Raw genomic sequence first — 17,834 nt, forward strand, 5'->3', positions numbered from 1 at the left:
AATGTCATATTTCATAGAATATAAATTTTGTATAGCGCATTTCAAATAAAATTTAATGATTTTTTTTTTATTTAATTGCATGGAATATTAAGCAACCTTTGTATTATAAAGAAATAAACAACAATAGTTAACAAAAAAAAAAATCACTCTACATTTATTCAAGTTAGTATGCAAATATGCCCCACATGTTCGAACCTCACAAGAAATTCTAAAAGTATTATGTTTTTGGCCAACTCCATCAACCACGCTTAGCAGGGTTGCCAGGTTTTCTACCAGGAAAAATACCAACTTCTGACAAAATGCTGCCAAATTGTTTTTAAAACATGCCCCAAAATGCCAACCATTACATTGTCTAAGATTTTTTCTTTTTTGCATTTTGGTTTTACATGTGTAGTTAAAATTAATGTGTATAACTACAATTACATGAAAACTATTTTTTACGGTTGACTAGCCAATATAAAACAATACCACATGATATAACCAAGATCAAGTAGTTAAAAATAATGTGTATAACTACAATTACAATATAACAATAATTTTTACTGTTGACTAGCCAATATAAAACAATGTCACATGATATGACCAAGATCAATTTATATCACTCATGTACACCATCATTTAATTCTAGTGGTACTGTAATAAACCACCATCCTCTGAAATAAATCTACTTTCAACATGAATAAAAATACATGTGACTTTTCTATTGTGTCTAAATATAATCAAAAGCATCATCAGATTTAGAAATGTTTGATGAGCTACTCCGTTCTTACATATTTTCACTAAAGAAGAGCTGAAACATCCTTTGGCTAGGCACAAAATCTTTGCAACATTTCCCGCATGATATAACCAAGATAAATTTATATAATTCATATACATCATCATTTAATTCTTGATATAAGTAAAAGTGATCTCTAATCACGACCGGGTATTTAAAAACGCCCCCCAAAAATGCCACCCAACAAATTTTCCTGCCAAACACGGTAAAAACATTCCAAAGATACAAAATTTGGCATTGAAAACGCCAATCTGGCAACTCTGACGCTCAGTGATGATCTGCATTCGCGGAACATAGATGGCAGGCTAGCGGTAACCACGAATCGTAACCACGAATCGTAGCTGGGGTCGGTAATTTTGCAGAGGATTAAAAACGTTACTTCTCTTTGGTCAAATTACATGAAAATCACACCTTTTAAAGAAAATAGTTCAAATAATGCAACCATATGCTAATTTGTTACGGTATATGTAGCTGTGGTCGGTCATACTGCAGAGACTAAAACATAACTTCTCTTTGGTGAAATTACATGGAAATCACACATTTTAAAGAAAAAAAGTTTAAATAATTCAACTATATGCAACCATACATATATAGAAGTGTGCATTTGAGCAAAACCCGTCCTTTTTTTGCATTTTCTCTGTTTCTCTGTTTTCTCTGAAATTAGTGACACCGCTTGTAATTGTATCAGCTTTTCTTCCACTCTTCTGTTCTTTGCTTAGTCCCACTTGATGTTATCTAGTTCTTCAATTAAACTCTCCAGCCTGTGGTCTTCTGAATTCTTACGTTGTGAGTATAGGTCTTCATTTTCTTCATGTTGTTTAATGTCCAAAACTTGGATCTGCTTGGACAGTGCTTACTCACATTCGATGGCACACTGCCCGTAAGCACACAAGGCAATTCGGTTGGACCTTTATGAGACGATGATCCAACAGGAACACCCGGTTTTATTTTGGTTGTACCGTTCATGGTTGCTATATATGTATATATATATATATATATATATTATATATATATATATATATATATATATATATATATATATATTTTTTTTTTTTTTTTTTTTTTTTTTTTTTACATTAATCTCACATCCGTGCTAACTAGTTTCTGGTAAGATATTTCTCTGGTGCCACCTCATTCATTCTATATGGTGGAGCCCTATATATCTATAGGGTGCCCAATGGTCCACACTGTCATTATGACGGTACCATATATATCCATGAGGAATTTCCCTGTTCGCCATCAGGGACGTGCCAGTTAGCAGTGGGTCCTGCGACTGTGTGTGCGAGCTGCTCTTTGTCTCATCTTCCCTACAAAATCTGTTCGATATGGGCGACCCTGCAGAGATTTCCTCTCTACCAACATAGCTTTTGTAATCATCAATATTCTCAAGCCTATCCACCACGTCAAGGTGTCAACTCTTGGATAGGACAACAACAGCCGTCCATCAAATACAGTAGTGTTCGCGGTATGAGGAAATTCAGAAAAGTTACCCCTTAATAAACCGTATACCTAAATTTTCTCCTGTAGATTGTGGGTTACGTTTTCTCACGCCAGAAGTAAATACAGGAGTACATTATTTGACGGAAATTTTTCTCTCGGTAGTTACGAGATTGAAAGTTTTAGGACAACAATGAAATCTGGAAGTGAAATGAAGATTGCAGGTAGAAGAGGGTCACACAAGTTATGGACAAGTAACATTAATTATAGGTACCCTCGAACGAACTAACTGAATTTATGGTTTGACGAAAACTGTGTATTAAAATTATCTGTTAAGTGCTCTATGTTGCCAAGTTTTAAAAGATTTTTAATCATACAGAATGAAACCTGACCAAAGTATTTGAATTAACTGAAGGTTATTGTAACAGAAAATACTCGTTCAGTGTTCTATTTTCTCATAGAAGGCATCAACTAATACAATTTATTGATCGCATATCTCACTATATTTTTTAATTTCAAAGATAATTTGTTAATGGAGATGGGATTATAGGGAATGGAATTATCAAAATACAATGAAAACCCTGTTTCATAATACTTATATCCCCCCAAAATATTAATTATGAAATAATTAAATGCTCCAGGAATAGTGTTGCATCTGGCTACAGGAACCATAACTAACCTAGTTATGTGTGATGAACTTAATTCACCATAACCTAACCTATTTTTTTCTTGTGTACTGGAAAGAATTGTAAACTAAAATATCTATTTATTATTATTATTCTTTTCTTATGTACTGGTAAGAATTGTTAGGGCATTGTCAGGAAATCATCCCCCCAGGGGGGGGAGGGGTTATATGTCACATAAAGTTAATTGCAATATTTTGAAGTAGCTTCTCCATGTAGTGATCATAGCGTAACATAATATTTTCATGGCATAGCAGAATTTAATGGTTTGGGGGGTTAGCAAGATTGAGTGGCAGGTTGATCATGTCAGATTACATTATGATAGGTTTTGACTAATGAGTAGAATTTCTAAGATAGTTCACATTTTATGAATAGAAACACACATCCAATGAAAGACTGATCTTGACCAAAGTAAGCATGGTGTATATCTTTCTTAAGCAGATTGTATAGCAAAGCCATTGAGTAGTAAGATAGGAATTTTTCATTCAATTAGCCCAGGTCTCTTCATGTAGGGGATTTGCAGCTCTTAGGTAGTCGGGTCTCTTTCATAGGGACTCTCAGCTCCTAGGTAGTCAAAAACATCTCCCAGATTGGCCCATTGATCACACAAGGAAGAAATACTGTACTGTTTTGCTAAGGTATCATAATATAAGACATACATGCTCTGGTAAATCTACAGTAGTGCACATCTAAGCAAAATAGAAATAGAAAATAAAATATTTTAAAGATTATAATACATCAATGTAATATATATTTTTAGTGGCAGAAATCAATAACAAAAGTTGCTGAAAGTAATATACTAGCTACAACTTAGATATTCATGAGCTTCAGGAAGCCATGTTTGTTTTTGTTTCTTGTTGAAGATGAACTAAGGGAGGTCTAATAAAATTGGTCTAGTCATACCTAAACTAACCTTCCATGGGGTATGCATTTAGCATCCCTAGAGGACATCAGACTAGACTAGACTAATTTATTAGATTTCCATTAGTCTGTCTTTGACATACATACACATACCAACAGCTTTCACCTGATTACAAGGGAGGTTCCTAAAAACAAAGGAATAAAATCCACTCCCACCCATTCCATCCCCACTTACTCTACTCTCATTCACCCCCCTCCCTTCTCCTTATCTTGGTTCCTCCTTGATGATGGACCATCCCTACATCTTGTCCACTGCCCTGGTTCAACAAACATGGCATTTTGAACCTTGCCAATATCCGAGTTGTAGCTAGTGTATTGCTTTTAGCATTTTTTTTTTTTTTTTTTTTTTTCAATTTCTACCACTAAAACATGTTGATAAATTTTAATTTACAAAATTAATATATATTTTTTACTAATATATTGCTTACGCGTGCACTTCTGGAGTAATACCCATGGTTTGTATGAAAGTTGTGTTTGGAGCAGTTTGTTTCTGTGGCCAGGCCTATTCAGTGCTGATATTATTTTAGTGCTGAATGGGGATCTGAGTGCTATCATGACGGTGGCTTCGTGCTTCTGTTAGGAGGGATTTTTCTTTGGGGCTTTTGTTTGTCTATGTTTCTTGGAGTGCCTTTTATATGGTTCAAATGAATATGTTTTTGTATGGATATGTTGTGTAGTGTAAATGAGTTTTAGATTATTGAGTAATATGTATTTTTTCAGTTGGCTGCACTTGTGACATGTAATGAGATGGGTGGAAAAAATTTAGGGTTCTTATATAGAACTGTGTACCTTTCATCCTCATATAATGTTTTTTGGGTAGGATTTTGGTTTGTGTGTCTTATTGGAGTGGTTTTGGTGGATTAGACTCTGTTATTATCCTCAGTGCTTCATTTTGTAGTACAGGTACTCCTCGTTTAACAACCTACTCGGTTAGCGACGACGCGGAGTTACGACGGGCTTTATGACAGACGTTTAATGTAAATCTCCCGAAGTTACGACGTCGTGTACGATAATTAAGTTGGCTGAGGCAAATTTGTATGATGTTATAATTGAACTTGTACGGTGGATATTAGCTGTGAGGTAAAGTGTTCTGAAGCTTAGGTCTACATTACCATCCTGCAAGCTGCAAAAACTACCTGGGGTACAGTATATACTGGTAGTGGTAAATTTTTAGTTTCGACCATGGGCGCAATATAGCAATAGAAAATTAATGATTAATTTTGTAAATTATAATGTATCAAAGTAATATGCAATTTTGTGAGCTGAAAAAAAAAGGTGCTAAAACAAATTTCGTAAGTAACGAAGTCATGTCGGACGAATGGTACACCATGTTTATGATAGATGCCGATGTCGAAGAAATAAAAGGATGATGAATTCGTCTAACCTAAACTAAACTAATCTGACCTGTGTTTGATAAATCATTACCTGCAAATTAAATGTCACCCGGCTCGTCCTCGTTGTTGTCGTTGTGAGAGACGTTGGCAGACGACAAGATGGCGTCCCAATCCTATGCTACCGACTTCATTCATTAGCATATTTTCTTGTAGCATGGTATTTTTTACTTTCATTTCCGCCCACAAAATTGCATATTACGTTGATACATTTTAATTTACAAAATTGCTAATTAATTTTCTATTGCTATATTGCGCCCATGGTCGAAACTAAAAAAATACCCCGATATTCAATATGGAATGTCAGCATACACGGATTTGGTCATATACGGTAATTTCAAGAACCTAACCACCGTAAATAAACAGTAAATAAATCTTTAATGTACTGTATAAAAGAGGGAAAATACACAAAAATAAAGATACATGTATTGCTGGACATTGTACATACAGTACATGTACGTATATGTATGTAAATTGTCTCTTGTTTCATTTCCTTTTTATTGGGAAGCATGCTATAGAAGCATAGTTGTGTGTAATTCTCAAGAACTGTTTACAAATTGTGAATAATTTCCTTCTACTTTCCAAAGCCCATACATGTGATTTATTTTAGAATGCTTATTTACTTTTTTGATGGTGGGGTGGAGGGACAGAGAGATACATATGGTGGAGGGAGTAGGAGTAGAGAGAAAAAGAGAAATGGCAGGAAGAGAGAAGTGGCAGGTGGTGGGGGGAGAGAGAGAAAGGAAGAAAAATTTCATATATATCTATATTATATATATATATATATAATATATATATATATATATATACATATACCAGTGGCTTTTCCCCCCTTACAAGGGAGGTGTCCATAAATATATATATATATATATATATATATATATATATATGTATATATATATGTATATATATATATATATATATATATATATATATATATATATATATGATGGGTGAGAGATACAGATAGCAGAGGGGAGTGATAGAAAGAGAGACATGGTGAATGGGAAGGAAAAGAGGGGGAAGGGGTAAGGATAGAGGTAGAGAAATATGTCATATCTCTCCCTCTCTATCCCTCCACCTCCCTCGCCATATTTCTCTCTATTCCTCACCCCATCTCTCTTTCTCTATCCTTCCCCTTCTCTCTCTCTCTCTTTTTTTTTTCCCCATCCACCATATCTCTTTATCTCTCCTCTGCCATATTTCTCACCCTTTCCACCATCATATGTATATATGTCTATTTTTCTCTCCCCTCTATTTATCTCTCACCTTTTCCATCATATATATATATATATATATATATGGATCACATGAAGAATCGTCACCCCAGACTTCGACAGGGTGACAATTCTTCATGTAGGCTATCCTAGGGTGCCAATTCTTCATGTGGGCCATCCTGGATTTACCATTCTTTTTATAAGTTGATGACAATAAGCATAACTCTCATTCAACCTAACCTAACCTAGTCTTTGTTCCACTGTTGATATGTGCTGTACTGGGGTGACAATTCTTCATGGGGTGACGATTCTTCAGGTAGGATCTCATGGGGTGACAATTCTTCATGTGAACATTCTGGGGTGACAATTCTTCATGTGACCTTACCCATATATATACATACATATATATATATATATATTTAGGGCCAGTGTATGCAAAATCTTTACAATGAGCTACAAGACAAGAATAACTCACGAATGCAGAGGTAGCATGGAGGTAAGTATTTGACACTCTTGACTGTGCAATTGAAACATGGGTTTACATCACTAAGCTTTCCAATCACCTTAATCAGCTTTATTGGATGACATGTTGTTTCTAAGTATCACTCCATTTCTTCACATATAAATCACTGAACCCTATTTTCCACGTAATAATCACTGATTTTTCTTCTGTCCCATGATATCCCCACATCTCAACACTTAGAGGAATTCCTGTTTATCCTCTAACTTTACAAATCCACCAATTTATTGTTGGGAGGAGGAGGCAACTCTCATCCACAATCTCTTGCATTTATAAACTTTTTTTTGGACACATATGATACTTGGGGATCCCTACTTTCCTATGTTCAGATACAGTGAGTCCTCGCTATACAGTACATATGTGTTCCTGAAAACCTTACCACAAATTGAAATTACCATATAATGAACGCAGGAAGAGACTGATTGTTGTGGTGGCTGCATGGCATGGTGGGGCTACGGTACGGTGTAAACAAAACATGAGCAGATACCGTATCTGTGAATTTTTCGTACCATAAATAGAATCGAGGGTAGTAATTACCAAATACCGTAACTGTGAATTTACTGGATAAAGAATTACCGTATGAGGAGGACTCACTGTATAAATTGTTGTGTAGTCCCTATCTCTCCATTTTAATCTGTCAGTGGGGTGCCTCACCATTGAATACCATACATAAACCTCATTGAGGAAGCACACACCACACCTATCAACACCACCACCATGACAATAATAAAAAAAAAAAATCCCTCTTGATGATATCCTGGTCATAGACTTCCAAGAAGCCTAAAACAGGCTTAGGAATCTTCTACAGTCCCATTGTAAGGCAATTGCCTTAGATGAACCTTTGCCTATAGGATTCCCTAGAATAGGCAGGTTCTCATCTCAAACCATAGAGATGACATGCTAGACCAAAATATCATTAGACATTCTCATTCCCCTTGGAACTCACCATTTTTCCTAGTTAAAAAAAAAAAAATGGGTCCTTCTGACCCATAATAGTTTTCCATAAGGTCAATACATACACACCATCCCTGACCACATACCAATGCCCATTATGGCAGACATACTCCAGTCCCTAGGAAAAGAGAACACAGTATTCTCATCAGATACTCTCAGGGAGTGGCACGGAATTTCGAAATAAGGTTCTCCAAAACAAAGCCAAACTGTACCACATCAACAGGATATATGCTACATTATATCACCCACAAGGACTTGTAGAGAGAACAAACAGAAAAATCCTCTAAGTCCTCTGTCCCTTACAAGAGTGTCTTTGCAACACATGGGAGGACTGGCTTCCACAAGTACAGGCCAGCATTAATAGCTCTATTAACTCAACAACAAAGAAATCCCTCACTTCATAATCTTTGGACAACCCCTTCATATGCCTTATGACACACTAGAGAAACCCCCTTTCCCCTATACACTATAGAAGATTATGCAAAGCATGTAAAACTCACTATGCACTTTATCCACAAAGAAGTCAAAAAACTCTCAAACAAGAAAAACTGACATTGATGAGACAACATAAACACTCTTGATCCTTAACTCTCACCCCAGGTGATGTTGTCATGCTTAAACACCACAACAGACCAAACTTACACCAAAGTTCTTAGAGGGGAGGACAGTATAACGGTTCGTCGAACGAGGTTCAACAGACACGTGTTTAAAGTGATGTGTGAACGGGGTATTTGGTTGTCAAACAACGTGTTCGACAACCAGATACCCCGTTCACGCATCACTTTAAACACGTGTCTGTCGAACCACATTTGATGAGCTGTTAGACCGTGTAAATCCCTCTTAGGCCCCCTTGTGGTAGCAGAAACCCTAGCCAACAACAACCACCACCTTATAGACCCGTCCGATGGCACCCTCATACATGGAGAGAAACTAAAACCAATCAAATCATCACTTGATACCAGTACCATCCTAGACAGACTCAATTTTTTACCAAATCAACCTCCACCTACCACCCAACATCACTCATCCACAATCAAGAAACCTCATTACATGGGGTGTGCTTTTTTTTTTTTTTTTCGTCAATGCCAATGCTGATTCCTATTCACTCTTAGTTGCCGATACCAATGGTGATGCCAATTCCACTTCATATAATTGCAGTATATCAGTTTTTAATATAAAGTAATTAAACTATGATTTTTACTTGCTTTATAATCTATGTAGATTTATACACACCAGTTCTTGAGCTGTTGGGTGCTAATGATTGAATGAACTTAATGAAGTGCTTATTGATTGACCACTTTGTGATTATCAATGTATGATTGTATTATTTTCTATCTGTTGAAAAAGAGGTTAAAAATTACCTCTTTCATAGATTTTGATGTAACTGCTAACTTCAAATAACTTGAATAATTTAATGCATGGCTTTAATAAAACACATGTGCAGAGTATAAAATTTATTAATCAATATCTTAATCTTAACTAAATAGTAAAACCTAAACCTAACTTGGTCTCTACTATCTAATGTTTGACCCATGGAATGTGGGAAGTGGTTTTTTTTTTTTTTTTTTTTTTTTTTTTCCCTCAAAAAAAGTTGTGTCTGGGCATAAAATCCAAAAAGGAACAAAAAATGCAATGAAACTTTATATTTTATAATTTTCAATATGCAGACTCACCCGAGTACTGCCACATTCCATGGGTTAATAGTCAAAGTTAAACATATGCAAATTAAAGTTCAACAGCATCGATTTCTCCCTTGTTTCTGGAGTCAAGCAGTTACAGTGTGGGGTGTAGGCATTACCACCAATGCCGAAGAGGCGTTCATTCACTCTCCACTGAAGATGGTGGAGAGCACAGCATTTTGTTGGCAACTTTTCCAAGTTCAGGATATGAGTTGTGGTAGTCTCTCCACCAACTCAAGGAATCCGAGTCACGTGGTTCCAGTGGGAGAGAGCAAAATTTATCAACTTCACTTTGTAGTGTTAGAACAGAGGAAGATCTTAATTTTTTTTTTTTTTTTTTTTAAGTTTCATTTTGTCCAAATTTGACTCGTGTGATTATGAATTTGACAGCAGATCATCTAAACGTGAGTCAAAGTCATAGCTGTCATTGTCAAAAAGCATAAAGATGTATTGTTATGTATTTACTTATCAAAATATATAAAAATTCTTTATGAATGATTCATTTGGCTATAAATTACTGCAGAATAAGTGGGAGTAAATCTGTCTGGTGATTTTTTGTACTTATAACTGGGTTAAACTGACCGAGTCCATGGATACCGAGACAATTTACTCCCATATTACTCTCCCTTAATTTCTGTTGTAGAGACTTTTCTGTTTATATATACAGTATATATATATATGTAATATATATATATATATATATATACATATATATATATATGTATATATATATATATTTGCAGAAAAAACACTGGGAAATAAGAAACTTAGTCCAGACGTCTTCATAAAACATTATCAAGGAATACAAATTGACAGAGACATAGGTGCATATATATACATAAAGTAGCAGACAAGCTAGGAAACATGCTTAATATGACTGGATTCGATAATGTTTCTTTCTAATAAAGACCTACTAGAAAGTATTTCCTTATTTCTGTCCAGTCATATTAAGCATACCTTTGATCAAAATGTTAATTTAAGTTTAGGTTTGTATAAACTTCATGATTTTATTATTAAGAAAATTGTAAAAGAAAAAAAAAATGCTCCAAGTGTTACCAGGGCGGGGGATGGAATATCATATGATCAAATGTCCTTAAATGTAAACACTTCTCAACCTGGTTATGAAGCATCTTTTGTGTCCTTTCCATGTTTCCTAGCTTGTCTACTACTTTATGTATATACATGGACCTATGTCTGTGTCACTTTGTATTCCTTGATAATGTCTTACGAAGACATTCGGACTAAGTTTCTTATTTCCCAGTGTTTTTTCTGTAAATTATTTTCACGTGTGCCTTATGAATTACTGCAATATGTATATATATATATATATAGTTTTATATAAGAAATACAAAAAATTAAAGGTTAATGTAATTTGCTCTAACATTTACTCCAACTTGTGCTGCTACTCTAAAAGTTTCTCCAGTCATACATCCTCGTCTCTGCAGACTTTATCACCTCTGCATAATATTTTCGAAATTTGTTTTATGGCACTAGATGGCAGTGTAAGTTTACCACTACCACAGTATATTCCTAGCCACCTCATTCCCTATGATTGTGATGCTATGTGAAAATAAGGTAAAGCAGTGATTATTTGGTAGTGGTATTTCATATAGCACGTAATATGCTGCATGGCTCTATATAACCACCAGAACAATGAATAATAGGTGAATTACTGAAGTCGCATTGGCATCGGCAAAGTGTTTCCGATACCAATGCCAAATCCCTTTCTAAACAAAAAATGCCAATTCTCGCCAATACCAGTGCCAATTCACCAAAAGTGCTGATTCTTGCTGATGCTGAGTAATCGGCACACCCCTACTCAACACCCTACTTTTCACATGTCACTACGCTCCAGACAGTAATTCTCTATAACAAAACCAGATTCTTCCTCTCTTAGTTTGCAGATGTCATGCTTAACTAAGTGAAAATTATCACAATCCCTATTTACCAAACTCATTCCCACCTCTACTTCAGATCATGTTCACCATGGCAGAATCATATACCCATACATACTTCCATATACTCACAAATAAAACCAAAATACATTCAGAAGTAAAACACCTAACCACACTCTCACACTGGGTACACCTCTACCTCTCCTCATATGTGTCGTCACAGGCTTCTCTGGTGACACCCCATCAAGAATGGTCCCAGACACAATCATAAACCCCATAGGCACATTTCTGGTAATTCATGATACAATAGCAGTCAAGATGAACTTGGACATCACAAAACCTCACACAAATCTAGATTCTATCTGTAAATATAGACACAAAAGCAAAACATTTCATAACCAACTTCAAACATCACAGCCCCACAACAAATTCTTCATAATCCAGAGACTGCATGTTCTTTTAAATTACACAATAAACATGATACTCCTCTAACTCTCAGCAATTGAACAGGGAAACATGATGACAAACCATGACACAGAATGCTACCCTGCCTCCTTCAGACAAAAGAGAGGACTCATGAATTTCATGGGTTCTATTTCTAAGTCCTTATTTGGCATTGCCACAGAAGATGATATAGAAAATGTACAACACATCGACACAATGGCTTCCCGACCTCAAAATATGGGAAAACTTCTCCTATTGAACTCCCAAAACTCACAAAATTTAAGTTCAGTTAATGCTTTCTTAGAACATTTTGCACAATTTCATGAATATTCTCTCACTCAGACCTCCTGACTTCATGAACTAGAAATGTTCACATTCTTCACAGACAACCTCAGTGAAATAAGCAAACACAAAGACCTAGTTAGACCCAACTACCACATGTTTCTGCTCAAACTCGTTGATGCAGCCAACAATAAGGCCACCCCAAACATTCACCCCTTAGGTAAATTAAAAACTATCTTAGATACTTCATTTATATTGTCCAGTTTTAGAAACTTGTTTAGAGGTGCCACAAATTCTGTGATAACCCTGTACAGTACAAACAATAGGTTTGCCTATGCCCAGAGGTCGAGTTTTAAGGAGTTCCAAAACCCTTTTTCAATGAAGATTATACAGTAACACTAATTTTCACCTTTGTGAACAAGATTTTGTGGGGCAAAAATTTAAATGACTAGTTCTCCCATTATACCTTGTCTCCCTACTTCACACTTATGGGGTAGCTTTTTTGATAGTAGTTTGTACTCTAGTATGTCGTGAATGCTGAAATTTGTTACTAGGAATTTCTTATATACATATTGCCCATTTTACCTAATAGATGAGAGTATTATGCTGTGATAAGAAGAAATATAGATTGACATTTTCCAAATTGTTAGATTAATTTTATATTGGTTATTAAAATATCAGGTGTATTGAATAATGCTGGGTTGAGATTTTTGCCTGCTGAGATGTGGTATAACATTTATTGTCAGTGTATTTTTTATGGTGTGAATCACCTCAAATTTTAGTGTGATTTGTGGTATAGCACCAATTATTAATATACCATAAAAATAATGTTGCTCACACCAGTTATTTGAATCAGATAATAGAGATGAGAGTAAAAGCAAGAGGCACCAAAGCCACTCCAATAGAACCTTGCACAGAGACCAAAATTCTCTCCATAGAATATCATATGAAAATTATAGTTCTGTGTTAGGTCCCTGAACCCCAGTCATCCATCTCATTATATCACACAAGCACTACCAATTAAACCTAAACAAGGGAGCTTACTACTCATTCAGTTACAACCTACCACCTGTACAGCACAACAACCATATTAAAAGGCATTCACACCTGCATTGCTAAATAAGCTCTTTAAGATTGGCCACCAAAATCAATATTTGAGTAAAACACCCCAAAGATCCAAGAATCAAACTGCCCAAGATGCAACCACCATACAGGAGACACTGAGTTCCTCATCTTACATTGTCCCACAAGAAAAGTCCCTAGACAACAACCCAATGTTTTTTCCCCGAGTGACAGTGGGCCTGCCTGGTGGTTGATAGCTGGTTACATGGGAGTCATGCGTCTCCTGCAAATTGATTGATTTATGACAGAGATAACTCCAGTCTACATCACCATAATCAGTCATCTTTAGATTTAGGTCTTATTAGTTCAACAGCAGAATGTTATGGAGTTATATGATAATGTGGCCACTGTGACCAATAGTTACATACACCTTTCTGAAGGGAGTGACAGTTTTGCCTGAATTTTGGATGCCCCTTGGCTTTTTCATTCATTTTACACACTTCAGTAACAAAAGTGAATTTCCATCCCAGTGGAAATGAGAATGATTAAGAAATCAATTAATTCTTCACTGTGTAAGGTGCCTCAGCTTGGAACTAGATCATATATGGCAGTTAGAGGGAACTGAGCGTTATATTTTGGTGTGAATGTGACAAGATGTCAAACATGCTCAGAGTTACACTCATGAACAAATGTAATACCTTGGAGCAAATTCTGAGTAATTTCTTGTGGTGGTGGTGTGAATATACTAAAACATATAGCTACTGTGTGATTTTCAACTATTCTATAACATTTTAATGCAGTATAATGGAGCAATATACCTATTGGTTCCTCCCCAAATTGACTTGTCAAGTATTGTATATAAGAAGTGTCCTATGTAGGTACAAGATGACCTGTACATGAAATGATTTGTGTCTATTTTTACACACTTATTGTGACATATAAAAAGTTTCATGTTATATATATTTTTTTTTCCAGAATGAAAAGGTGATGATATGGTTTAACATCTAATCATCAGTATTCCTTTTGAGGAACTGTCTATAGATTATATATGTTGAATAGTGAAGAGAATCTAGTTTGGTGCGAGTAGGACAATACCCTATTCCATACAATGACTAACGTAGAAGAGAAACCTTCCGGCGTGAAGAATGTGGTGCAACTTTCTCTCGAGTCACCATATTACATGATGACCCACAAAGGAGAGAAGGTTATCCAGTGTGATCAGTGCAATGTAACTTTTTCACGAAAGGATAGTCTCAAACGACACATGATGACACACACTGGAGAGAAGCCTTACCATTGTGGCTTGTGCAATGCAGCTTTCTCACAAAGCGGTACACTCAAAAATCATGTGCTGACCCACACTGGAGAAAAGCCTCACCATTGTGACATGTGTGGTGCAGCTTTCTCAGAAAAGGGTACTCTCAGATATCACATAAAGACCCACACTGGAGAGCGGCCTTTTCAGTGTGCCCTGTGCGTTGCAGCTTTTGCACAAAAGAGCGATCTCAAAATGCACATGTTTACCCACACAGGAGAGAAACCTTTCCAGTGTGACCAATGCAATGCAGCTTTCTCACGAAAACGTTCTCTGAAAATGCACATGGCCGTCCACTCTGGAGAGAAGCATTTCCAGTGTGACCAGTGCAATGCAGCTTTTTCACAAAGACGTTATCTGAGAGTGCACATGGTGACCCACACTGGGAAGAAACCTTTCCAGTGTGACCATTGCAATACAACTTTTGCACGAAAACATTACCTAAAAGCGCATATGGTTACCCACACTGGGGAGAGGCCTTTCCAGTGTGACCTGTGTGATGCAGCTTTCTCACAAAAGAGTCATCTCAAAATCCATGTCAGGACCCACACAGGAGAGAAGCCTTACCATTGTAATCTGTGCAATACAAATTTCTCACGAAAAAATCTTCTCACACGTCACATGATGACCCACACGGGAGAGAAGCCTTATCATTGTGACTTTTGCAGTGCAGCTTTCTCACAAAAGGGTACTCTCAAAAATCATGTGCTGACCCACACTGGAGAAAAGCCGCACCATTGTGACCTGTGCAATGCAGCTTTCTCAGAAAAGGGTACTCTCAAATATCACATGAGGACCCACACTGGAGAGAAGCCTTTTCAGTGTGACCAATGCATTACGGCTTTTGCACAAAAGAGTGATCTCAAACGTCACATGGTTACCCATACTGGAGAGAAGCCTTTCCAATGTAAACTCTGTGTTGCAGCTTTCTCACATAGGAATTCTCTCAAAATGCATATGGTTAGCCACACTGGGGTAAAGCCTTTCCAGTGTGACCTGTGTGAGGCAGCTTTTGCACAAAAGGGTTATCTCAAAACCCATTTAAGGACCCACACAGGAGAGAAACCATACCATTGTGATCTTTGTGATACTGCTTTCTCACACATGGGTGCTCTCAAATATCATGTGCTGACCCACACTGGGGAGAAGTCTTTTCATTGTCAAATGTGTGATGCAGCTTTCTTACGAAAAGGTCAACTCAAAAAACATTTATTAACTCACACAGGAGAGGAATCTTAACATTGTAATCTATCTGATGCATCTTTCTTAGAATGATCTCAAACATCACATGGTTACCCACATTTAAAAGAATCCTTTCAAGGGTGGTCTGTGTAATGCTGTTTATTCAAAAGGCCTCTCCCTTATTACCTGTACAATACAAATTTCTTAGGTAAGGTTACTCTCAACTATCAAGTATTGACCCACAGTAGAGAGAACTTTTGCCAGTGACCTTTGTAACGAAGGTTTCTCAAGAAAAATTGGTATCAAATGGCATATGATGACCCACATAGTAGAGAGTCTGCATTGTGACCTGTGCGATGAAACTGTCATACAAAAGAGTAATATGATACAAGAGACATGAACTGTATGGTAATAGAAAATTAAACTATGTTTCCATATTTAGAAGTTATACAATTAATGTGTTGTAACTCCTCAAAAAAAATATTGTGGTTCCTTGACTGTTTCTATAGGTGAGGCAAGGTGCTTAGACCAGGATGTGTTTAGCTACAACAGAGGAAGTCACCACTGCCCTGTGTGCTTAATCTGCTGAGACAAAGAGCAGCAGATATGTAGTTATTGGGTTCATACTCTTCTGAGTCACACCATTCAAGGCAAAGATGAATGTGACATATTAAAAAAATCAGTTTTCAGCTTAGCTAATTTTATACTACTGTTTTTTTTTTCTTTCTTTTTCTTCTTCAACACAAAGGTTGTACTGGGAATGTATCATAGTTTATGTAATAGATACTCTGGTAAAATTGCTGATTGACAATTGAAGTAGTTTCATTTAATGATTTATAGGGATGCACTAGAAAATATAACATTAATTCATTTGCTATATATATATCAAGATTTTATTTTACTTTAGAATGACACATCATTCTGAAATTTAATTTACAAAGTTTATCTGAAGTTGATGATTTTGGTCATTATCTTATTGTCAGTTCTGTGATAATCATGGAGATAAAATGGGATGTGCTTCATATGAGTTCCAAAACCCTTCTGTCCCTGTCCATTTTGTTTCATACAGTGTTTCATTCACTGTAGTGTAGGATAAGTAAGAATGAAATAATAAAGCTCATTAGCTTTGTCCCTGATTATGATGGAAAGAAACAATTGTAGTCAACAGGACAAGATGATTGTGCATGTCACATGTAGGCTATAAGTGGTGACAACTGTGGATGCTATAGACTTTGGTTGGAGATGGCTATGTATGCTGAGATGACTAGACGGAGTGAAATAAAATGGCCGTGACTTGCACAATGATGTATTGAGATAAAAATACTAACTATGACATAGTAATCAAAGCTGTAATGCCCTCTGTCTCCTTTCAAGATGATGTCATGCATAGAAGCAGAGGTAATCAGCAAATGTAGCATCATATGTGTTCATTTATGAATGAGGTCAAATTATAGTTTCAATTAGATTAAGATTGAAAGTGTCAGCACATTTTCCATGTATTTGTAGATAAATTGGAAATATAGTTGGGTTATTTGTACTTCGGGTTTTTTAGATTATGCAGAACAGATGCCATGGTTTTACTTCATGTAACAAATGTTTGGTTTGTGTATTGATTTAATAGTGGATTTTTACAAAATATTTGTTAGGTTTAAAGAATAACCATTTTGTAAATAAAAGGTGTCTAATTTCACAGGATTTAGTTTTTAGTACTTCCCAAAGTCAATTATAACTAAATTGCATAAAAACCCTTTTGCTTTTTATCTTTTGCAATCTAAAATTATAAAGGGAGTAATTGGTGAGTTAAACACCATATGAGGACAGAGCCCTTATTTGTATGACGTTTCGTTTATTACAGCTTTTTCAAGTACAAGTTGAGATACATATGCTTGAGATTAAATAAGAGGAATGGAGGGAACAGGGAGAGAAAAGAAGTAGGGGGGAAGGAAGAGAAGGGGATTGAAAACTGGGAAAGGTTGAAAATGCTGGCCCAAATGTCTGCGGGCAAAATGCTCACAAAGGGTGGTTTAAATTTTTTTTTAATTTTGCTGGAAGCATTAGTCCAATTAGTACAGTGATG

The 17,834-nt window shown here is 36.1% G+C and overlaps 1 protein-coding gene across 2 annotated transcripts; it reads left to right on the forward strand.

Annotated features, from left to right (window-relative positions):
- The first annotated feature begins 1,861 nt into the window (after positions 1-1,861).
- LOC143031669 (uncharacterized) lies at positions 1,862-17,441 on the forward strand. 2 transcript variants are annotated; one of them, XM_076195790.1, is made up of 2 exons: positions 1,862-2,482; positions 14,236-17,441. In XM_076195790.1, exon 2 carries the CDS (start codon positions 14,369-14,371, stop codon positions 15,812-15,814), a length of 1,446 nt encoding a protein of 481 aa, XP_076051905.1. In that variant the 5' UTR covers positions 1,862-2,482; positions 14,236-14,368; the 3' UTR covers positions 15,815-17,441. The 2 variants fall into 2 exon arrangements, with proteins under 2 accessions (XP_076051905.1, XP_076051904.1); XM_076195789.1 differs by having other exon boundaries at positions 1,862-2,436.
- The last annotated feature ends 393 nt before the right edge of the window (positions 17,442-17,834 follow it).

This window comes from Oratosquilla oratoria, chromosome 12, assembly GCF_046742065.1.
Source record: "Oratosquilla oratoria isolate Oo_2021 chromosome 12, ASM4674206v1, whole genome shotgun sequence".
NCBI lineage: Eukaryota > Metazoa > Arthropoda > Malacostraca > Stomatopoda > Squillidae > Oratosquilla > Oratosquilla oratoria.

Bases quoted from the DNA above. Each gene is read 5' to 3' on its own strand.
- LOC143031669 (XM_076195790.1), top strand. From the start codon at position 14,369: ATGACTAACGTAGAAGAGAAACCTTCCGGCGTGAAGAATGTGGTGCAA.